The sequence below is a fragment of the Serinus canaria genome, chromosome 6, assembly GCF_022539315.1.
Source record: "Serinus canaria isolate serCan28SL12 chromosome 6, serCan2020, whole genome shotgun sequence".
NCBI classification, from domain to species: Eukaryota; Metazoa; Chordata; class Aves; order Passeriformes; family Fringillidae; genus Serinus; species Serinus canaria.
In genome coordinates, this window is record NC_066320.1 from 29,536,567 (window position 1) to 29,559,368 (window position 22,802).

General features: G+C 42.1%; 2 protein-coding genes across 4 annotated transcripts in view; one reads left to right on the top strand and one right to left on the bottom strand.

Moving 5' to 3' along the window:
- Nucleotides 1–11,052, bottom strand: part of EIF3A (eukaryotic translation initiation factor 3 subunit A) — a 28,457-nt gene extending 17,405 nt beyond the window's left edge. The window contains exons 1-9 of the mRNA XM_030241051.2: nucleotides 10,914–11,052; nucleotides 7,091–7,281; nucleotides 6,752–6,888; nucleotides 4,732–4,895; nucleotides 3,512–3,711; nucleotides 2,819–3,027; nucleotides 2,169–2,340; nucleotides 1,091–1,195; nucleotides 220–318 (exon numbers count right to left, since the gene is read on the bottom strand). Coding sequence (XP_030096911.2) covers nucleotides 220–318; nucleotides 1,091–1,195; nucleotides 2,169–2,340; nucleotides 2,819–3,027; nucleotides 3,512–3,711; nucleotides 4,732–4,895; nucleotides 6,752–6,888; nucleotides 7,091–7,281; nucleotides 10,914–10,962 — 1,326 coding nt within the window. The 5' untranslated portion in view covers nucleotides 10,963–11,052. The remainder of the gene's footprint in view (nucleotides 1–219; nucleotides 319–1,090; nucleotides 1,196–2,168; nucleotides 2,341–2,818; nucleotides 3,028–3,511; nucleotides 3,712–4,731; nucleotides 4,896–6,751; nucleotides 6,889–7,090; nucleotides 7,282–10,913) is intronic.
- Nucleotides 11,053–12,997: 1,945 nt separating this feature from the next.
- On the top strand, nucleotides 12,998–22,373 carry DENND10 (DENN domain containing 10). Of its 3 annotated transcripts, none has more exons than XM_018910580.3 (9): nucleotides 12,998–13,130; nucleotides 13,606–13,822; nucleotides 14,876–14,955; nucleotides 16,499–16,647; nucleotides 16,844–16,955; nucleotides 17,371–17,471; nucleotides 18,572–18,679; nucleotides 19,237–19,331; nucleotides 19,983–22,373. In XM_018910580.3, the coding sequence occupies exons 1-9, from the start codon at nucleotides 13,015–13,017 to the stop codon at nucleotides 20,157–20,159; spliced, it is 1,155 nt and encodes a 384-aa protein (XP_018766125.3). In that variant the 5' UTR covers nucleotides 12,998–13,014; the 3' UTR covers nucleotides 20,160–22,373. The 3 variants fall into 3 exon arrangements, with proteins under 3 accessions (XP_018766125.3, XP_009085391.3, XP_018766126.1); XM_009087143.4 differs by having other exon boundaries at nucleotides 13,021–13,130; nucleotides 13,626–13,822; XM_018910581.3 differs by lacking the exons at nucleotides 12,998–13,130; nucleotides 14,876–14,955 and having other exon boundaries at nucleotides 13,687–13,822.
- The last annotated feature ends 429 nt before the right edge of the window (nucleotides 22,374–22,802 follow it).

Genomic DNA, 22,802 nt, shown 5'->3' on the forward strand with positions numbered 1-22,802 from the left:
ATGTACCCCACTATCAAGTATAGCTACTATAGCTGTATTTAAATGATGCACAAACTGAAGATATGGGTTATGTATTAGAAAAATGTATTTGAAAGTCAAACACTCTTCTATTTGATAGAAAGAAAAATTATTTCAGCATTGAAGTTTCCAACTTATTTTTCCTTCAAAGCACATTCTAACTTATGTATACTTCGGAACATACATAATCTTTACTCATACCTGCTGTAGAAGGCGAAGGATGGTGTTGTTTTGCAGGTGAGGAATGTACAGCTGCAGCTCAGGTTCCTTTTCAGCTTGGTCCTTCACCCAGTTCAGAACCTATCAAAAGTCTGAAAAGTTACTCTATCTGCATTGACCTGTACAAACTTCACCATAAAAGTTACATTTCTGGTTTACACTCTTAAAACAAGAGCACTTCTGTCCAGATACTGTTTTACTGAAGTGCATCCTTTGATCAGAACACTTACAGTTACAAAGGAGAGCTGACAGTTTTTGTATGAAGGCGACTGACAGCACTGGCAACATTTACCACACTGTTAATTTACCTTCAAGTTCTTTTTAGCACCTCAAATATCTTTGTTCCCACTATCAAAGAAAAAGAACATGATGTGCTACATCAACTGCAGAATTTCCACTAATCCACAGCTCTCTCATTATTCTACCTCCCAACACTCTACCTTTGAATAGTAAAACCAGTCATTGGTTCATCTTTCCACTTAGCATACAACCCACATACCAGTATATGCCCACGTATGCACACAGTCTTCTTATTTTGCACCTTTAAACAAAATTACCTCAGTATCATATCCACCAACAAAGCCTTCTGACACATTCCCAAAACTCTGCACCTTCATGGAGCCCTCAGAATAGCATTCAAAAGACCTGAGTGAATTTTTATTCTATTTCAGTAACCTGGCTTACTCTCACACGTCACGCACATGTCATGGTGATGGAACTTCACCAAATCAAGGCTACTACTGAAAAATCAGGCAATAGAAAAAGCTGGTTGATATTTACCACAAATCAATATTGAAATAACAGACTATTAGTCAAGACCAATTACTACACACACAGAGCTAAAAAAACTTACCTTGCTGACACGGGCACTCAACTTAAGCGGGTGAAAGTCTACTTCAAGCCAATTGTAAAGTTCTTTCACTTCTGGGACAACGTATTGCACTACATTGAACCTGACCTACAGTCAACAAAAAAAAATCCAAAGATCTCACATAAAAATCCAAGATCTCACAGTATTAATCAATAGTTAATGCTTTAAGAATTTCATATTCAACAAGTTAAACAGGAAACAGATGAGGTTTTTAATACAGGAAACGAAATATTTTTCACTACATTCTTAACTGCAGTGACAGTAGTCCTACACTACATCACTTAAATGTAGTTAAAAATGGAAAGTGGACAAAAAACAAACAATCTAAACAGATGATAGTACCATCCTCAGCCATTTCTAAGACACAAGCCTACTACACAAACATAGGCTCACATCCAATCTAAAACCACACATCTCTGCTCATTAATAAATTTCTGAAGCCTTAAATTGTGGGTTTGAGGCAGACTGGAGCGGTACTGCAAGAAGAATTACTTCAAATTGTAAAATGAGCTTTGAACCTAAATTTTAGATATGAGTGCAAATGACTGCAAGAAATTCAAACATTCTCTGAAAATACCCATAGCTTAATGTCTAATTTGTTTATGAGTATTGGGGGAGGTCTGAGGATAGATAAATCTAACATCTCTTCAAATTAAACACAAGGAAGTTTTCATAATCACTTAGATCCATATGGTCCAACATTTGACATCTGGCCTGTGCTTATCCAAAACACATTTAAAACAGAAAAATAAGCACTTGGTTCAGTTAATTACACACTTCAGAGTTGGAACCCCCCCCCCCCCACAAGTTCTAGATCACAACATGTTTCAGACCCCTCAGTGTTTCAAATCAGTATTTGCTGCTTGGGTGACATAAAAGACTACACTGAATTGCACACAAGTGTTCATTACCACTGCCATTTCCAAACACTCCTTATGAATCTGCAATTAAGTTCCAATTAACCACACAGCTGTTTTAGCTTTAAAATTGCTAAGCAGAGTGCTCTAGAAGGAACAGGACCCAGTATTATGAAGTTGCTGACCTGAACCCCAGTACCCACCATGTCATTGATGAGGCTGGCCCGTGTGGGGGGGGCCTGCAGCCCCAGCAGGGTGGCCAGGCGCCGCTGCTTCTCCACGATGATTCCATCCATATCCAGGAGACGAGCAATATCAGTTCTCTCTGGAGTTATTGGAATGGACAGGGTGGCCAAAAGGACTCGAGTGGACATCCTGGTGACAAAGCAGAAGTGCAAGAGAATACTTAATAATTCCTGTTCGTGTATGTACCAGTTCAAGAGAGGAATGAGGAGCATCCATGATGCAAAATTGTGTAAAAACACCAAAAATTACAGAGGAGACACCAACTACAGCATGAGAGGAAATAGTGAAATCTTGTGAGGAAAATACCACCACTCCAAAGACAAAAAAGAAAACAAACCCCCAGATATTTATTGACTTGCATATCTTTTCAGTAAAGAAAAGGAAGCTTAACTAAGGTGATGCTAATGTTCAGAATACTTACACTGCAGCTTTGTAAAACATCCTCCTTGCTCTAGATTTCTTTTGAGGCAATTAGTACTGGCCAATTTAGGCAGAGCTGCTCATAGCCATACATGTCATCTGCTTCTTTTGGGGTACAACTTAGTTTATTTTTGAACCTAAGGGGTTAAATGCAGATTCTAAGATCACAGCAAGTATCTTTCCCCACCTCTGCATCTCCTCTTGTGTGAGATTCTTTCGCATTTCTCTTGATAAGTGATAAAGGCGGTGAAGGGTGGATGCGTGAAAAAGAGCATTTCCTGATTTCCAGAAGACAGTTGAAACTTTGTGGTAATAATTTGCCATCAACTGTGGTTTGGGTGGCTTCTTAGACAATGCAAATAGTCCATGAATATCTTCCACTGCTTTGAAAGCTTCCTAAAAAACCCCAAAACAACCAAATACACCATTATTAGCAAGATTTTTGCAACATCCCCAAAAAGGAAAAACATAAATTTAATAAATGTTATAAGACTATAAAATATTTAATACTAATGAAAGCTGTGATCTTCAGTTTTGTCAGTTACATGAAATTAAATACTTCTTTCTTAATAAATTATTTGGACATACTCAGCTTAACTATCTGTATTTTTGAAAACTTGTTTCATTCCAATTTTCAAGCTACATACCAAAGTGGGGGGGGAGCCAAACAAAAAATCTCTCAAAGTTCTACCATCAAAGCTTGGTTTGAAATGCTGTGCAGGAACACCAGGCTAAGCATACAATATTCTAAATATCAAAACTTTATTCTTTAGCTCTTATCCTCTCTTCATCTTGCTGCATGTACCATGAGACATGAACAGCTCAGAGAAAATTCTGGAAAGGCTGCAGACCAAGCGTGATGCGGAGCCCTGCTGCATACCTGCCACAGCTCCATGCTGATAGCACTGTCCAGCTGCACCAGCCTGGTCTCCAGGTGCATGGACTGGCTGTCAGGGTTGTTGAGGTTGATGGCTGTGCTTTGGTTGTGGTGCCGCTGGATCTGCCCCAGGTGCATCCGCAGGTTATCGCAGAGTTTGCGGAACTCCGCTTTCCGCGTGTACTGCAGGCAGAACTTGAAAGCTGCAAAAAGGAATGACGGCAATGGAAAATGTTCACTAATGGTGACTTCACGGTAGTTCTAAATGGGATTCAAGTATGTAGATCAGTACACTTTAAAAAATCTTCATTTGCAGTCAAAAGACATCTCAAACATGATACAATCTGTCACACATAATGAGTAAGTGACAATGCAGCGTATTTTCATCTTGACCTCAAAAGATGAAGATGTTTCCACATAATTAAGATTAAAGAGCAAAGGGAATACTTTAAGTCTCTTTAAAAATGTTCTAATTTATGCAGTGATTCCAGTTTTTAGTCTGAACAAAGAGCACACAAAATCCTGTGAATGGCACGAATTCAGGTTTGGCTTTGTAAAACGTGGCAGAAAAATTCTCCAGTCATCTAAAGATGGTAAAGCTTTCAAATGACTGAACATGACACAGACAAAAACCCTGTCATTAATCCCATAGTTCTCAAACACCAGTCCTTGCTCTGGCTTTCAGAGATAAGCACAATCCAAGTGCAGGAAAGAGGTCAAGAAGGGGGGATGGACTGTAGAGGACATCAAGACCACCCAAAACCCTGGAAGCCCTCCAACACATTTCCAGAAAGGTCCAGGTGAACAGGTGGAGCATGAGAAGGGATTTGCATAACAAGTGAGAGACTCATCTATAAAAAGGTCAAGCCCAGGTGTGTGTACACCCCAGATCACCCCCATCAGCTGGATCAACACTGAGGACTGGTGACTTCTCTCTTTTACCCTCCCATTCTTTCTCTCTAACCCTCTCCTTAACACTCTCTTTCTCCACCCTATCCTTTTACCCAAAACCCATTGCCACGTGTTTATACTAGGAGGTCAGGGACTAACACACCAATTTTCATGCCAAGCGTGTCATTCACTACTAAAACTCTTTAAGCTTTTGAGGACCCTCTGATTCTTGTTCCTTTTGACCACATGCATCTACAAATCTTGATGTTCCCCTCCCCTTAAGGGGGGAACACCACATCATTATAGTTCAAGTTTCCATCTTTTGCACCTACCTTGCTGTGCAATGTCATGGTACAGGCGTTCTACTCGAGAATTATTTCGGAGAAGATCCAAACACTGTCTATAGGACTCCCACAGAAATTTAACCCAGGGTGTCAAAAGCAGGCGGTCAGTACGATCCTGAGTGTCTTCTCCACTTACAGCACTCAAAAGAACACTTCAGTCAGGGCAGCGGGGTAAAGAAAGAGAAAAAAGAGAAGTGGTTTATTCCCTACAATTCTTTCTCATCAATTTTTCTTACCAGGTTCTAAGATGAGTCCAGACAAATCTGAACAGCTAATTGCTGCTGAATGGTCTATTGCTTATTTTCAAACTGGTCCCTCATACTGCTCCCTTTTCCTTTAAAGGACGCAGATAATTATTTCAAAGTTTTAAGTTTCAAACTTTGGCTGCTGCATATATGACTGACATGTCCAAGCTCCAGAGGTAAGATATCAGAAACTTGTATCCTTCAAAGGAAAACTAACTCCAGGATTTTCACCTTCCCTTTCCTAGCAGGGAGCTGTGTCCTGTACCTCTGTTAGAGTCAAGTATCAGTGCCAATGCAGACACTTTAGTACTTGCTGACACTTCCCTTTTAGTCACCAGCACTCCTGCCAGAGTTCGCTTCATGCTGACATGTGACACAAATGCTGTGTTATGATCTGCACACATCATAAACCAGATTACTCACATTAGCATTTCAAATTCTTTACAAATTCTGACATGAAAAAGATGCTTAAATCCATCAGAAGTACGACAGAATAATCTTCCATTTAGAACTTCATTCCCTCATCACAGGAATATGAGACAGGGAAAGCATTGCCAAGACACTGAGACCAATTCAGTGCTATGTCCTACATGATCCCTTTCTGCTAAACAATCCACTCAACATGTTGAACTCACAAAAAACCATCTTCCCCCTAAGCTTTCATTTTGATAATTTTTTTTGAACTGTTTTTAATATAAAGTCTTAACTCTTGTATCTTTTCTACTACACTATTTGCAGTTCCAATTTGCATCCTTGGGTACTACATACACTATTAAACACAACACATCACCAGTGCTTTCTCTAACAGATCAAGAGGTGAATCCAGCAAAAAAGCACGAGAAGTCTAGAAAACTGAAAAAAACACTAAAAAAACCTAAAAAACACTAAGGAAACTGTGCTTCTTTAGAGGAGAAGTGTGATTGAAAAGATCCATTCTCTAGTCCTCTGCTGTAGAAAGGAGAACAAGGAAAAGAGAGGTCAGTCAATCTTCACTGTAACTATTAGTGGATTCCTCTATAACAATTTCAAGCACTGGAAATAACCGGAATGGCACTGCCCCCTATTGAAGACACGTCTGTCACCTTCTCTTTTTTGCAACCAACTTCTACTAGAGAGATTTGCTGTTAACATGTAAATATGGAGCCTTCTACTCCAGGTTTTTATGAGTATTATTTGACTACTACATCTCTATTCCTACACAAGACAAATATTCAGTATTTTTCCCCAATTTTTTTTTATCATTTCTATCACCATTCTATGTTCTCATTACCTATCTTGTTAATTCTCTCTTGACTGTACTTTTCATGTCCTTTCTTCTATTATCTCATCACTTAACCAAGCAAGTATAAAGTAACATTTCCTTTTGTTTGTAGATGCACAATGTGGTCAGAAGAAATGGAGGTTATCACACACAAGAATTACATTGGTCTGATATAATTAACAGCATTTCTGTATCAACTAGTAATGACCAGTTTACCATAATAAGCTCTCCAAAACCACTACAGATGCAGATCTGAGCAGACACTGGAAAGTGGTGACCCAACTCCCAGAACCACTGCACCGAGATTTTCTACTCCTTACTGCTTGCTTTCTTTACTCAGGATTTCATCCAATATAAAATTCCTGCTTTTATCCCTACCTTTAAAACCTCTAGAACACCACTAGTATTCCATTTCAAGACTACCACATTTATATCTCAGCTCTGTGAATGAAATTAGGGATACTTTCTGTGAATTGCTACATTTTAAAGACAGGCTGCACACCTTTCTGGAGTCTGAATGTTATCCAAGTCTTCTATGTCCAGTACCATCTGCTGGGATTCTTCCTTAGCTGCTTCTGTTTTTTCTTCAGCTAATTTTAAATAGGCTCGAACAACATCCTCCAAGGATTTGATGTTAACCTACACCAAAGGCAAAAAAATGGGAAGATGTTTCCACCCACAATAGGCAACATATCTTTTAAAATGTAACTGCTACAAACCCAAGAACATCTAAAAGGCAGATTAATCCTAATTCAGGACAAATCAGTTACTTTTAGATTCTATCAGCTGACAGATACCACCGTTGCTATAAATATATACAATAAAAAATCAAAAGCCATACCTGCTGGCAAATATTCTTGTACTGGTACAATCCTTCCTTTGCCAGGTGACTCTTGCGCAGATCCACGCAGAGCTCCAGGTACTTCAGCATAATCGGCTCGTGGATTTTCTGCCATGTTCGGTGTTTCTTACTTTTCATAACATCATAGAGAACATCAAGGGCAGGCTGCTTTTTGCCAACCTCAAGAAATTCTGAAAGTAAAATCCCAGTTAGCAAAAACTTGCACACCAGAAGATGCATTTTTTAGGCTAAACAGAGGAAACATTCAGTATTTCATTAACTCTACACACCGTACATTAATGGTTTGATTTAGTTGGCCAGATCAAAAACGTTGGCAACTCAGTGCCAGTCGTTCAGTGACATAACTGGCAAACCAATGTTGACCAGTAAATTTACATGGGAATTTCAAGACAGCAGAGACATCTCTCCATCCATCCAGGCATGACTGAGCACTTATACACATGAACATGTATGAATGCACACATCCAGTTCTAACCATCCTGGTTTTATCAAGGACAAGGAATACCCACCAGGAATCCTGTGGGTACAGCACCTACCAAGGGCATTTAACAAGGTACAAAACATACCACAAATGTGACTGAATGTACTGCTCTCAGGTGAGGGAGGGAGGAGAGGAAGGAAAAAAACTTAACTCAGCAAAGTTATCATTTGCTGTTTTTAACTCCTGAGTGGTTTAGCACCTCAATTTACAGAAGTTACATCAAAAGCTGCTGCAGTTCAGGTGAAGGGTCAGACACTTTTTAGATCAGCCTTGCTGCTGAAACCAGTGCCCCATTTATTCATCCCTAAGCAGCTGCTGTTATTAACAGGAGCTCTCAGCATCACAGCAACTCCCACCTCTGACACCCCACACATTCTGCCTTGCACAGAACACAGCAAACCACCCACTGGAAACACTGAGGCAGCGACCCACATACACAATGACCCTACTCTGAATGTACTCTGCACTGCAGAACAGCAGGAGAAATGAACACACAGAATGGGAAGCAAACAGGTTTAAAAGATAAGGGAGGTCAAGTACAGGTAGTGGGAAATATGCCTGTTAAAGGCTGAGGGGTGAAATCAGTACTGCCATGAAGTACCTTGGAAAGCACTCCATTCCTAAAGAAATAATGGCAGAAACTATTAAAGTAGGGGCCTGCTCCAGGGGCTCAGACGTCAGACAGAGCTTCCAAGTTTTGGAATCTCAAATTTGAAGTTAAACATGGCAAAAGGTTTAGACTGAAAGCAGCAGAGTGGTTTTAATTTAAGGACCACAACAGCTCATATTCATGGATCAGTTTATGCAAATAATGAGCTGGCAGAAGATGAGCAAGCTCCTTTCTAGAGAAAGCACCGTGATAGAACTGAAGATAATCAAAGTTCTGGTGTGCCAGTACCCAGCAGTACTTTACTCACCACGGGAATTTTAATAAAGCTACCCTCTATCCCATAATTTACTCTGCTCTTCTATCTCAGAGCTGCTTTTGAGACAATTACTGTTGAGCTTTACACTTTATTTATGAAAATAAACTTGAAAGGCAAGTTTGATCCTGCAACAATGCCAGGGCACTCCAACCACGGCACTCAGTGGTCGATAACCAAGTGGACAAAGCAAAAAATTAATTTATGTTGTTTTGAAACTTTTAATTAACTCTGGCCAAGCAGGTTCTTACAAGTAAGTCAAATAATTAAGGTTAATTTAAGAGACACTTCAGTAAAAGCAGAAAATGAACCTGAAGAACCAAATACAGCATACAACACCACGCTTTGCAGTAGGAACTGTAAGTTATGGAAACTCAGGTCTGTAACATATAAACTGTAAAGCTGAGTCCGTAAGTAGCTGTAAGAGTTACCTTCCACTAGTTTTGTTCTTTTATACTCCTTAAAATGCTAACAGGTATCCCGAGTAGCAACTGAAGCTGAGCGGTCAAGAACCAGCTGATACACATCAACAACTCACCTACTGCTGCTAACCCAAAATCCTGAATTAAGCTCACTTTTCAATCTGAGAAAACATGTCACTACAAGAGGTGACAAAGATGTCAAGTGCTTAACAGTATCTCTAACAGTGAGCAGACTTAGTATTTGCAACAATAAAACACTCCTTAAAGTTGCATTACATGCCTGAGTACAATGCTATGCCAAATACTAACAATAGCTCAGGGTTAGCCTTGACCTACATTTATCCATTATAAAACCACTTTTCTTACATATCTGTATATACTTAAAATCCTTCATGCTCTTTGTATTTCCAAACACCACCTCTGTATGTTGAAATAACTGAGAACATTAAGTGCTTCTAATGCTCACTTGAGCCTTACTTATAAAAACACACACAGAAACTGCAAACTGCACTGAATGTCCCTATTGAAAATGCCAGTTTAACATCAAACTGCTTTGTGCAACACACAATCTGCCTTAGGTATGATTTTACACCCTTTAATATGCTTGGCTGTGGTTAGATTGAGCCCCTGCAGTTTGTAGGACTTGACACTGCTTGTCATGTTTTCCATTCAGTCCACTGAAATTCAGGATTGCCAGCATCTGTCTGGAGAACACCCCCTTCAGTTCAACTCCATTCCTTCACTTCAACACAACTTAGCAGACTTGCAGCAGTATAAGAAATATGAACTTAAATATCAGGAAAGCATCAATAATAATAATAACAATAATGAGCAGTTTAAAGTCAATATTCCAGAAATGTGACTTGCACACCAAATGCCACTTCCTCTACCCAATAATTTGAAAATATAAATAAAATTTCTATATTAGGTAAGTGCATCTTTTCCAGTGAAAGGACTGATACAATATCTTCATCCCTGAACGCTGACTGAAGCTGATTTTATCTTTCATCTTTTCATCTTTGTGGGAAAGATTTTTACAATGAATTCTTGATTAAAAATCTTGAGGATGTGCAGTACTTTCACATTTTCTTGTTATACTAAGTACTTGAATAATGCACAGTCCCCAGACCACACAGCCTCTCCTGCTGTCATTTAAAGGCCCATAAATCATCTCTAAGTTGTGGATGTCTTAAAGTGTCATCTTTCCATCAGCCCTGAGACAATGATCAGTCTAAATGGTCTTGCTAAGGGCTTAAAATAGGATACTATAAAAAACAGAAGCGTCAAAGCCATATGTTTGGCCCGAAATGAGGCAACTGATAAATATAACCAGTCCAGCTTTTATGTGGCAGTCAGCAAGCAACGGCTACAGCGCTGAATTGTCTCCCTTGGTCGGTCTTCCGGGGCAAACCAGTGTTATTAGCCTGTGCAGGGCTGTGAGGGAGTTTCACCATTTGCGTTCTCACCGGAGTCACATGAAGGACGGCATACAACACACGGAGCCCACAAGGGCCCGGGATCAGCCCGGGTTCGCGATCACCCCGGCAGGGCAGCGCGGTCCGGCCCGCTCATGCCCAGCCCCGGCCGCCCCTGCCTGCCGACGGGCTCAGGCTCGCGGGCAGAGGCCGTGCCAGCCCCGGTCGCCGCGGCTCCCCCTCCGCCCGGAGGCGGCCATGGGGCCCAGGGGAGCGGGAGGCGGGGCCGGGCCCGCTCCCCGCGCCCGCCGGGCCTCCCTCCCCTCCGCCATGCGGCGCGGCCGCGCCGGCCGGCCCGGCCCGGCCCTTTCCCCGCGCCGGCGCCGCACCGCCCGCTCCCTCCCGGGCGGGCCCTTCCGGGCGGCCTCCGCTCAGCGCCGGGGGATTCCGGGTGGGCTCTCCCGGGCGGGGGTCCAGGGGCGGGCGCGGCCGGGAGCGGGGGAGCGGAACGGGAGGCGACCCGGCGCTGTGTGTGTATGTGTGAGCGCGGCCCGCACTGACCGTTCGCCCGCTTCAGGGCGTTCTCGGGCCGCTGGAAGTACACCGGCATGATGGCGGCGGCGGCGGCTCCTCACGGGGCGGCGGCGGCTCCGAGCTCCAGCCAGGCGGCACGCGCGGCCGGAAAGGGAGGGAGCGGCAGGGGAAGGGGAGGGAATGGGGCCGGCGCGCGCCGCCACGGTCGCGGCGGAAGCGGAAACCCCACCCGGCGCGCGCGCGGGCCGCCCGGCCGGACCGGGACCGGAGCCACGGAGCATCGGCATCGGGACCGGGAGGGAATCCTGGGGGAATCGCGGGAGAGGGATTGGGACCAGGACTCTGAAGGGATCGTGAGAGGCGGTCCTGGGGAGATCGGGCCCGTGAGGGGAGCGCGGAGCGAGCTTCACAAAGCTCTTTGTCCGAATGAGCCTTAAACGATACCGGGGAGCACAGGGGGTTTGCCGGGGGGCGGTCGGGTGGCGCTGGGCCCCGTGTGAGTGGTTCGCCTGTCTCACACACTCTCTTATCAGCATTGTTCTTACTGTTCATTTTCCTATTCTTTATATGCTTCTAGTAAATTGTTCATAGCCCAACCCGCTATCTTTCCCTTTTTGTTCTCCATCCTGTCACAGGGGGAGGTGAGGGGGACGTGAGATTGGTGCGTGGTCTGGGGTATTTCAATGGGAACACTAAATTGGGGAATTGTATTTCTAAGCCATGACAGACAAGTATTTTAGTATGGTCTGCATTAAGTAGAGTCATCACTAAGGTATTTATAGCGCTGAATAAGTGCGTTTCTTGTGTTCATAAAATTAATTAAAAAGTCTTTCGGGTGACTGTCAGAGGTCGAGGTGGCAGCTGTGCTCATGTCACTGGAGCCAGTGACTGTCCCTGCAGCCTTCTCATGGGGGCAGCTGTGCTCTCAGGGGGACTGCAGGTATCCTGCCTGGTATTTATTGCTGGGTTTGCTATTGGGCAGCCCACTCCATGGTTTTGGATCTCAAAAAGCCCTGTAGGCTGCGATCATGACCATTTTGTATCATCAGTCTCTTCCTACTAATGTGTGTACTTGATGACTTCATGAAACTCATATGGCAAGCTGCCCTTTAGTGTATTCCATAGCCAGGCTGGGACAGGCCTGGCCTCTCCCAGAACTTCACATGTTTTTTTAGCGGCTTCTGATGCTCCTCTAGTTATATCAGTTATTTCAGAAGTTTCTTCTCCTAATCAGTATCATGGTGTTCCTAGAATCATTTACGTTGGAAAAGACCCTTAAGGTCATGGAGTCCAATGTTCAGGTGCCACTGGTTATCCAAACTTGCAAATGAGATTACATTCTTGCAAATGAGATTTACGTTCTCAATAAACTTGCTGGTGCATGGAGTTACTCAGGAATAGTTGTTCTGCTTCCATTACTGTTCCTCACACCACTCATTCCCCACTTGGGCAGGAGCCAGCCTTTATCCATGCTGTGTAGAAACCCAGGGATGTCTGTGTTTTGGGTTACTCAGGGTACAGCTCCTGGCTGTGACTTCGGGAGGTGGTTGCCAGCAGGGCCACCCTCTTTTTGTGTTAACATTTCACATGAACTGTGCCCCGTGACTCACAGAGGGCTGCTGAGATGATGAGGGCACTGGAGCTCTTCCCTTTTGGAGAAAGGCTGAGGGAGCTGGGAATGTTCAGCCTGGAGATGACAGGGAAATCATCCATGTCTGTCACTATCTGAATGGAGGTGTCAGATGGACCAGGTGGTGTGTCCAGCAATAGGACAAGAGGCAGAAACACATGGAATTCCACCTGTACACGAGACAGAACTTCTGTATTGTGCAGTGATCACACACCGGACACTGCCGACGGAAGCTTTGGAGTCTCCCTCCCTGGAGGTTTCCAGAACCCGTCCGGACACGCTCCCGAGTGCCGTGCTCTGGGGACCTGCTTCTGCACGGCGGTGGCACCGGCTGAGCTCCATGGTCCCTCCCATCCTGAACTACCCAGGGATTCTGTGACGCAGACAACAAACAAGGCCCATTTTCCCCAGATCCATTTATTCCCGGTTCCCGCCGGAAAACGGGCGGGCGGGTTCCAGAGCAGGAAGCCGCGGGAAGCGGGCGGGAGCGCTCAGTAAATGGCGGGAGGGCGGAGCGGGGCCGTGAGGGTGGAGCGGGGCCGGGCGGGCGGAAGGCGGCGGAGCGAAGATGGCAGAGCCGGAGGCGCAGCTGCTGCGGGCCGTGGGGCTGATCGGTGAGGGCCGGGGCAGCGGGGCCGGGGCGGTACCGGGGCCCGGGGCGGTACTGGGGCCCGCCGCGCTGAGGCCGCGGGCCCGGGAGGTGCCGGCTCTGCCTGTTGCGGGGCTCAGCCGTGCACAACTCGGCCGAAGTGCCTGAAATTCGCGGCTTCCGATGTTTGTGTTGCGAAATCAGAATTAGGGAAAATCATAAAGGAGCTGGTCCGTGTGCTTATTCCTCAATACCGTGCTCATGTGTAATGTGCATTCAAACTTGGTGCTTCTTTGACCTCGTGAAGCGGGTCAAGAATGGAGATTTATTAATATTTAAAAAAATAAACCCGTGTCAGAATTCCTGCCTTAAGGCTTGAACCGTAGTGGCAGAATTGGATGTCTAGAGTCAGGATAAGGTGGAATTTTAATCTGATTCCAGGAAACAAACCTGATTAACCCATCAATTTACTTCCTTGCTGCTGTTTGGCATTCTCACAGTGAACATCTTTCCACCATAGAAAAAGACACCAACGGAGATGCTTTGTGGGTTTGGTGTTATCCGTCCGTAACAGCGGAACTGAGGACTCTGCTGCTGCGAAAGTGCTGCCTTACAGATGAAAACAAATTGCTCCATACGTTTGTCTTCGGCCAGTATAAAAGGTCTTGGTTCTACATCACAACGGTAGAAGTTCAAGATTCTCCAGCCTTGAATAAGGTATGGCTTGGTGGGGTTTTTCAGTAGAATGCAGGGAGGGCTTCTGCAGAGCTTCCTCTGTGGGTTAAGCAGTGTTTTCCCATGGATAGAAACAAGAAGGGATTCAAGGTGTTGTGTGCTCACAGATGCAGCTCTGTCCAGGTGCCCAGCCAGTCTATGTTTCATTTGTCACCAGGACATGGAATTGCAGAACAATTGACATACTCATCGCCCAATTCTTTGTGTTAGCATACAAATGCTATATCATGCTGCTGTTTCTAGTTAATTTCTAGTTAATTTCAAGTTCAGCATTTTTTTTCTCTCTACGGAGTTTGTTTCATAGTGTCCCGAGTCTTGTTCCTATATAACCTGCTGCCTTTTTTCCCCCAAGGATTGAGTTTTGTAGGCTCGCTCTTTTCCACTGCATTTATTACTGGAAGACAGCAAATATAGTTGTATGTTCTATCTTTTCCCTGTTGGTTAAGTCTATTCAATTTTCATGTTTCGTGCTATGTTGGTAAGTAGAAAAATAACATGGTAATTTTGTATGCCCACAGCAGAATGTTGCTTGACTTTCCTCACTCCAAGTTTATATGTCCTTTGAAGGAAAATAAAATTAAATGTCACAGTGCTCTCTTCAGGAGGGCACGTGAGCCTGGTCATTGCAGACTTTCAGTCTTGTACTGTCCCAGCCCACAATCATTTGATTGAGGAAGTTAGAGTGGTTCTGTTTGTGGGCCTGCTGTCTGTGTATTTTTTCCAGTCTCTTTCTAAATATTTTGATGCTGTCTGCCTCCAAGCTTCCTTTGGCAAAAAATTCTGGAAGTTTCCTCCCTGCTATGGGGAAGGAAAATGCCTTTCTGTTTTTTAATAGCTTTATGAGGTTAGAGGAGAGCAACTCCTGTGTGTAGGTTAAGCAAAAGATAATCTGTACTAGAGCCGAGTCACATCAGAAGTCCTCTGTCCAGGCCATTCCTGCACTTAGGAGCTTGGAGCCTTGACAGTGAAGTGACCAAGGCTGTTCATGTGGGTCATTTACTGAGCTCTATGTGTTTCTGTGCCTGTCATGTGCAGGTGACCCACTTCTCCATTGTCCTGACAGCCAAAGACTTCAACCCAGAGAAATATGCAGCCTTCACCAGGATCCTCTGCAGGTCTGTATAAAAGCTGTATAAGCATGCACATGGCCTGAGGTTCTGCCTTGTGCATGCTCAGGTCTTGCCAAAGCAAAAGGCTGGGTTCCTTGTGTTGCATTTGTTCAAACAAATTGCTGGAAACTCAGTCCTACAAAGGAAATCAGATTATAAAAATCCTTGATTTGAGCTGTCATATACAGAAAGTGTTTGGTGATCGTCAGATGTTCATTGGGTTTTAAACTGTGTCTTCTCCAGACACACACCACCACCACCCTCACTCTCATTTTCTCTGAGAATATATTTTTAAAAAGTGTAGATGTTTGGGAAGATGTCAGTGCTGGGCTTAAAGATCACCCTGTGTATGGTGAATGACTTGTATCCCTCCACAGCATGTTTGTAAGTGCTGCTTGCAGCTCCTCTGAGCCAAGCACAGCACCCAGGGATGGTTTTGCTTTTCCTATGGGGAAGTGAGAGCCCTCTGCAGCCAAAAAACCTCTTCTCGTTTCCTTGTGCTCTTTACTCACTTCCCTTCATGTCCCCATTCTCATGTTCTCTCTCTGCTTCTTATTTTGCTTTTCCTTCAGTTTCCAAATTAGTTCAGTCCCAGTTCTTGATACCAAGAGCATTCCTGGGATTTTGCAGCTAATTGGATGGAATTGTGAGGTTATTGTGCTCTTGGGACTTACTATATATAATGCAGACTTGGAAATGCTTTCAGACTTATCAGTTCTGCAGGGTACTGAAAAACTGAGATGTGTTCTTTTTTGGTGATACGTGAAAAACTTAGATTCACTGTGGATCATATTTCTGCTGACTTAGCATATTCTGCTAATACTTCCTTTCCAATCTAGAATGGAGTCTTCTAAGCATGATAATAATTGAGTTCCAAATGTGATGTTGCTTTGTGCTATAGCTACCATGTAAAATGTGTAGTTGACACCTTCAGTGCTATTCCTGAAATATCTTAAACTGTAAAAGAGGTTACAGTGTCTCTCTGCTTCCTGGAAGACAGCTGACAATGCATGGGTTCTCTCGGGGTGTGCTTCCTCTGTGTCATTTTGGGGTTTTATTGAGTATCAAGGACATGTTTATATTTTTCTTTCATCATTTAGTAAAGAGTACAATGGTAATGGCAAAAGATACTTGGATAAAAAATTAAAAACTACCTAGTCATAGTCTGCATGTAATAACAGGAATTACTGTGGTAGTTGCTTTTTCATTAAGCAGACACTTTCCAAGTCTGTAAAGAATTCTTTGTCTGGACACCTACCTGCACCTTTGGGGTGTGTTTCTATCTTAGTCCATGTTGGTTCATTCATAAAATAGAAAGCTGAAATAAAAATACAAGGTTAATTTAAATTCTAAAAGACAGATAGACATGTTTGTGTGCATGTTGGAAAACTTTTAGTTTAGTATTTAAAACCTCAGCCAGGTGTCCAGAATTGGAGTTATTGCCAACAACATTGCTCTTTGTAATAATGATTTTTAATTTTTATATATATATATGTGTGTGTGTGCAGTGATTGCAGTTAAAATAGCAGACTCTCTCCTTTTCACACAGAATCTACTTGAAGCATGGAAGTCCAGTTAAAATGATGGAGAGTTACATTGCAGTCCTCACAAAGGGCATCTGCCAAAGTGAAGAAAATGGATCCTTCCTCAGCAAGGACTTTGATGCTCGGAAGGCTTACCTTGCTGGCTCCATCAAAGGTTAATCTCTGCCAGAGCCTCTGTTCTGATTTCTTTCTTACAGCCTAAAATACAATCTTGTTTTTATGTATGCTTCAAGTAAACTGTGCTGAAACTGTTACTGTGGTGTCATTATTAAGCTTCTTCAAAAAAAAAAAAAAAAAAAGATAATATCAGCATATATATCTTCTATAAAATAATTCCTTTTCTTTTCTAGATATAGTGTCTCAGTTTGGAATGGAAACAGTTATTTTATATACTGCACTGATGTTAAAGAAGAGAATTGTAGTTTACCATCCTAGAATAGAAGCTATCCAGGAATTTACCAGGTACTTTATCAATTCCTTCCTTCCCACCCACCCACCCCCAGAAGTCCAACAAATTTTGAACCTTCATTGAGAAAAAAGCCTGTATTTTAAGGGAAAAAAAAATCCATCTTTAACCTGTTTATAGAAATTCTGCTAAATCCCTCCTAAGGTTTAACTGCATGTTGCTCAACTCAGAGAAATTGAATGGTAGAATGAGTGATAAACTCTGCTTGTACTGATAGTAGAAATTTCTACAATTCATATATAAATAAATAAATATATAAATATATATATATATATGTATATGTATATACACACCCCTAAATGGGAGCTAGTGATAATTGTTCTTTTTCATGGCACACAGTTTTTACTGTGAAGCTTTAGTTAGTGTAAGTAAAAATGTACTGTGTCTCAAGTTGCACTCTGATCTCCCTAGGACTTTGCCTGCTTTAGTATGGCATCGACAAGACTGGTCAATTCTTCATTCATATGTGCATCTAAATGAGGAGGAACTGGAAGCCTTAAAAGCCTGCACAGGTAGTGATGATTTCTTAATCAAAAATATCAGGAAAATTCAATGTCAGCTTCTGTTGCTGCAAAGTTTTGCACCAGGGAACTTTGGAGGGAAAAAAAGGTTATTTTGCTATCAATGCTAATTAAAAAAGTTAAACATAATTTTCTTTGGAAAAGGTAAATCAGTTAAACAAGTATGTGGGAAGATAATTAGTTAATCTGGTGGCTTTGGGTGGATCCACATCAGTTCATCCCTAATCACAGATGCAAAGCAGCCTTGAGACTTTTTTGATGCTTTGACTGGAGGGATTAAAAGTCTTCCTGTTGTACAGAACCAGCTCACTTAGATAAGCTACATATTTTCCCAGCTTCTACACATCACTAGTAAGGGAATGTTGGTTTTTTTTTAATTCCTGACTCTGAAGTCCCAGACTTCTGTTTTGATGTCAGTGAAGTCTGAGACTCCTAAGCACAGGTAAACTTTGCCTGTGGGAGTTTGGTCTGTGTGACACAGTGCTGTGTGTGCATAGTCCTTAATGCATAATCCAGGAACAGGCCCAAGCTTTATGCTGAGTTTACTGTGACACATCATGTGGCCATTTAAGAGGCTTCTTTGTACAGAGTATAAGCAAGGAGACTACTCATCTTCAACATTTCTACAGCTTGCTAAGCATCTTCCATGGAGAAAAACTGCTCCAAGTTTGCTCATCTGACCTACTATAAATAAGCAAATCTGCTGGGTTTATTCCTCTGTTCCAGTCTAATACTGACTTAGTGACAAAAAGCTCCAGAGTGGAGATTTTAAGAAGGTAATGAGAAAGTTAGTTACAAATGAGTAATTTTAGTAGGAAGGGAGGAGGAGAGTTTAAAATGTCACATTGGTAACTTGGTGATACTGCTGAAGTGTTAGCAGTTAATCCATGCTCAAGGCAGTTTTAGAAGTTTGTTTTTAAGCTCCTTGGAAATGAAGCATCTGCTGAGCACTGCTGGAATGACTGATAATATCAAGAGCAGCTTCTTGGGTCCACTGGGTATTGTGTCAGACACTCTTAGAACAGACTTTAGGACTGTGATTTTTGATTTTATTTCTGAAGATCCTAATCTTGCTCAATTCTGTGCTCTAGGTTACATTGCTGGATTTACAGACTCTGAAGTGAGCAGTAGATCAGACCTCTATGATGTCTATGTGAATTTGGCAGACAGTGAGATTACAGTTTCACCTGTAGTAAAAGGTTGGTTGCTCTTTATATTTTGGATTTAGAGGCAGTTTATTCCAGAGTTGACAGTAATTGCTCAACCTTGCTGTAGATCAAACAGTCTTCATCCTTCTTCTGTCCAGGTTTTGAAAAGTCAATATGTTAATTTCTGTCTTCATTTTATTGGCACCCTGCAAGACTGGTTAAAGTTGGAATTTGTGTAAAGATGTGCTTTGTTTTCCAACAAATGCACAATTGAGATTTCATTACATCCATGTTAGACATGGAAGAGACTTTCAGCTGAATGGAGAGATATTACGTGAGTTTTTAGAAAAACATGGCACTAAATACTTGAAGACTGGGGATTATTTCAAAGAAAACCTTTTTTGCTGGTTATCATCTTGCTGCTCCTTATCACTGCTTTGGGCCCCTTCAGAGGTACTGGCTGTTGATACAAGGTTATTGCCTTTATCAACAGATTTCAAATGGCAGTCATGAAAAGATTCCTCACTTTGTTGTTTTACTCATATGCGTTTCTAGGTGTCACAAAAAAAGTGATTTTATGTGTGGTGTTTTGTTTCTTTCTTACACAGAGGCAATGACAATGGGAAAACTTCACAAAGAAATTGGACAGCTAATTGTTCAATCTGCAGAAGATCCAGATAAATCAGACAGCCAAGTCATTAAGGTTAATATTTTATTTTTAAATCTAACTAACTTCTGTTGCTAAATCTTGGCAGAAGAGGGAGTAGGAGGAAGAGTGGCAGTGAGAATCAGTCAGTCTCTTCTACCTTCTGCCTTTTTACAAATGAGCATTTTTATTTATCATGCAAGTTTTTAAGGATAGCTTACTTAGTTTATATTATCTCTTGGGTAACTACATTGCTGAAGAAAGTTCAGAAATTCTATTGATTGTAAGACTGGTTTCCCAGTTTTATTCCACAAGGCATGGATTTTGCTGAGTGCTTTGGCAATAGTATTGGCAGTACCTTGAAAAGGTCCTGCTAAATATGGCTTCTTAGCTATGAAACTTGATTTTTATGATGATGGTATTTTATCACTCCCTCCCCCATGTAACATTAGACATTTCACAACTGAGTGACTTAGTCACAGAGCTCAGTAAGGTCAGGAGAGGAGTGGTTGTGCTTTCTTTATCCAAAATGGCACAAGAGCAGGCTGAAGAACTGTTACAAGTGGGGTCTTTATTTTAAATGAGTTATTTATTTACCCTTGTTTCCTTTTTTTGTTATGTATTGATTGTTTTTTATTTTAAGTGTATGTGAAAACTATTTAATACCTAATACTATATTCATGGATGCTTGTTTTTCTGTTCCTTAAGGACATTTCTCTGAAGACAAAAGAGATCTTGGCTACTTTAGCCTCACTTACTGAAGTTTCTGATGGCAATGAAAAACCAACCCTTAATGCTGAGGCCCTGAAACAAAAGCGATTTCCACCAGCCACAGAAAACTTCCTTTTTCATTTAGCAGCTGCTGAACAAATGCTCAAAATCTGATTTTGATGCCCTGCAGTGTTATGGACCAATTCTGAAAAAGCTGTCTATGCCATCCAGATAGGTATACCTGGTATTTTATATGAAAACTAAAGGTATGAGTCAATGTCCTAGTTACCATGATGTAATGCAGAATATTGGAGCTTGACTGGGAATGTATGGAGACATATTTGGGAATATTCCTGGTGTCATTATCTCCCCCAACTCTAACTGTGTACCTATGGCTCCTGTATTTCACCCCACAGAGTGAGGGGATATACAAGTAGCACAGGCCAGTGTGTCCAGGCTGTGTGTCCATCAGTGTAGTGGCTGTTTGTCCTGCACACTCCAGAGGCTGGACAGCTCTGACTTGTCTACCTAGGGTCTGGAACATGGCTGCAGCACAGCTGGGAATGTGCTGATCTCTGCACAGGACACCCTGAACATGCAGCTGCTCTGAGTGCTCCTTCTGGGCTTCCAGGGATGTCAGCTTGTCAGATGCTGCTCTTGCTCTGAACTGCCTGATTCCTGGAAATCCCAAATAAATGGACAAGTTCTCTCTTTCTACTTGAAAGTGTCTAGGTGTGAATAAAGGATGTCTGGGAAAATCTGATGTGGTAGCCTTAGCAGGAAAAGGAAGGGATGTTTTGAAGCTCAGGTGTGAGTTGAGCCCCTCTTTGGTACTCTTGCCTTGGAGGTTTTCCCCCTTTCACTCCATCCCCTGCCTCTGGTGGAGGGATAAGATACAGGTTTACTGTGCTTGGAGTGGGGCTGGGGGCAGGTCATGAACAAGTGCTGCTTTACAGCTGCAGTCATTTGAGAAGTTGTTGGGGCTCTCAGCTGAGAAGAGACCTGGCCATTCATTCCTGATCCAGTGAGAGAAAGTCAGATGAGTCAAAGCCTTATGCACCAGGAAAGCTCAAATGGCCAGGTGCCACAGGTAGAGCAGCAGCTTCTTGAATGACTGGAGCTGGAGCACAGGTACTGTCTGATGGTGCTCTGTGTAAATTCAATTTAGATGGACACTTCTGAAGTCATAGTGAAAACTGGGAAAGATTTTAGAGAAAATTAAAATTTGCCTACTTGTTTGGTTGCACAGCCATAACTCAATCTTGAGTTTTTGGATTGTTTTTGTTTTGTTTTGTTTTTTTACTGAGCAGCCTAAAACTGCTTTACAATCTTCTGAGAAGAATTTAGAGTCTGTAAGGAAATGCTCTGAGCCAAACAATCTGTATTTGTTCAGAAATGTCCACAAGAAGTCAGTCAATTCTGCAGTAGCACTTTGTTACAAGAAAAAATAACCTTTTTCCTGGCCTTTGTACAGATAGGCTATAGCATGTGGTTTTACATAGAGATTTTATACTTATGATTAAAACTTAAGTATAAATTTAAGTATACTTAAAACTTTAGTAATCACTATTTATATTGTTAAATAATTGTATGTTTGCTATTCTGAAACTGGTAGAGCTCATCAATTATATGCAAGCAATATTGATTGGTTGGAGAAAGAATTGTCCTTCTGCTATGTATGATACCTTAAGGAAATCTGTTTTAGAATGTGATTAAGGAATGTGGCATCTGTGTATACGCTGAGTGGTTATTACAGTCAGGAAATGAAAGTGCTTCAGAACAGTCCCCTATTTTCAGGGGTGTAAAATTCTGCTTTAAACACTCAGTCTGAAGTTTAAATTCTGAACACAGTAGCATGTAATTTTAACTTCTGAGAAAAATACTGCAATTGCCTTTGTTTACCTGTAAGTGCTCTACAGCTTTTTCCCCATTTGCCCATTCATGGTTTTTGATAATGGTTCTTTAATACTTCTGTTTTGGGACCTATAAAACAGTTCAGATTAGAAGAACTGCAAAACTATGCTGAAAATTCTATTCAGGACCTCCTTAAAAGTCCACTGAAGTGGAATTCTTTCACCAAGGAAAATCTGAACCTGCTTCAGCCAGCTGTCTTAACACCACAGTGTAACTGAGAATAAATTCCGTTTTTTTCTTATTAACAAACCGCCTTAAGGCATAGCTAGAGACAACCACACAAAGCAGAGGAGCTCAATTGCAAACTAAACCTTGAATACCTGTTTTGATTTCTGTTCTGAAGATGTTTCAGTAGAAAATCTCAGTGTTGTATTAGATCTCCTGCTGTTTGTGCAACACAGATGAAATATGATTTTGCACTTAAGGAACTGGACTCATAGCATGCTTATGCCTATTAAAAATTCCTGAACAGTCTGCTCTTTCATTTATGTAAATTTATTTTTGAATAGTTGTGACCATGGAGCCACAGGCCTTAGCTCTTAATTTTGCAATACTGGGATTGAGCTATGGTTTGGGCTTTAGGTTGGAAATGTTCAAACACTTCTGTCCTTGCTGATTTTTGTCATCAGCACTGTGCAACATTTATTGGCCTCTCTCAGCTTCAGTGAGTTCAAAAGCTTGTCTTAATGTACTTGCATTTTCTTATTGACTTTTGACACTGTTTCTTTTCAAAAATGTTTAAAATAAAATAGAAAAATTTGCAAGGTCAGGACAGGAAAATATTTCTACTTATTTCTCACTTCACTTTCCCCAGGATGCACACAAGCAGACTGGGGTGCAGTTGCTTTTTTGCAGTCAGATGCCATCCTTTATTCCTCCTAGAGGCAAAGGCCATTTCAAATG

Excerpts from the sequence above, each read along its gene's own strand:
- DENND10 (XM_018910580.3), top strand. The coding sequence starts at position 13,015 with ATGGCGGGAGGGCGGAGCGGGGCCGTGAGGGTGGAGCGGGGCCGGGCG. Across the intron at positions 17,472-18,571 it reads AGCCTTAAAAGCCTGCACAG|GTTACATTGCTGGATTTACA; the intron begins GTAGTGATGATT and ends TCTGTGCTCTAG. Across the intron at positions 18,680-19,236 it reads AGTTTCACCTGTAGTAAAAG|AGGCAATGACAATGGGAAAA; the intron begins GTTGGTTGCTCT and ends TTTCTTACACAG.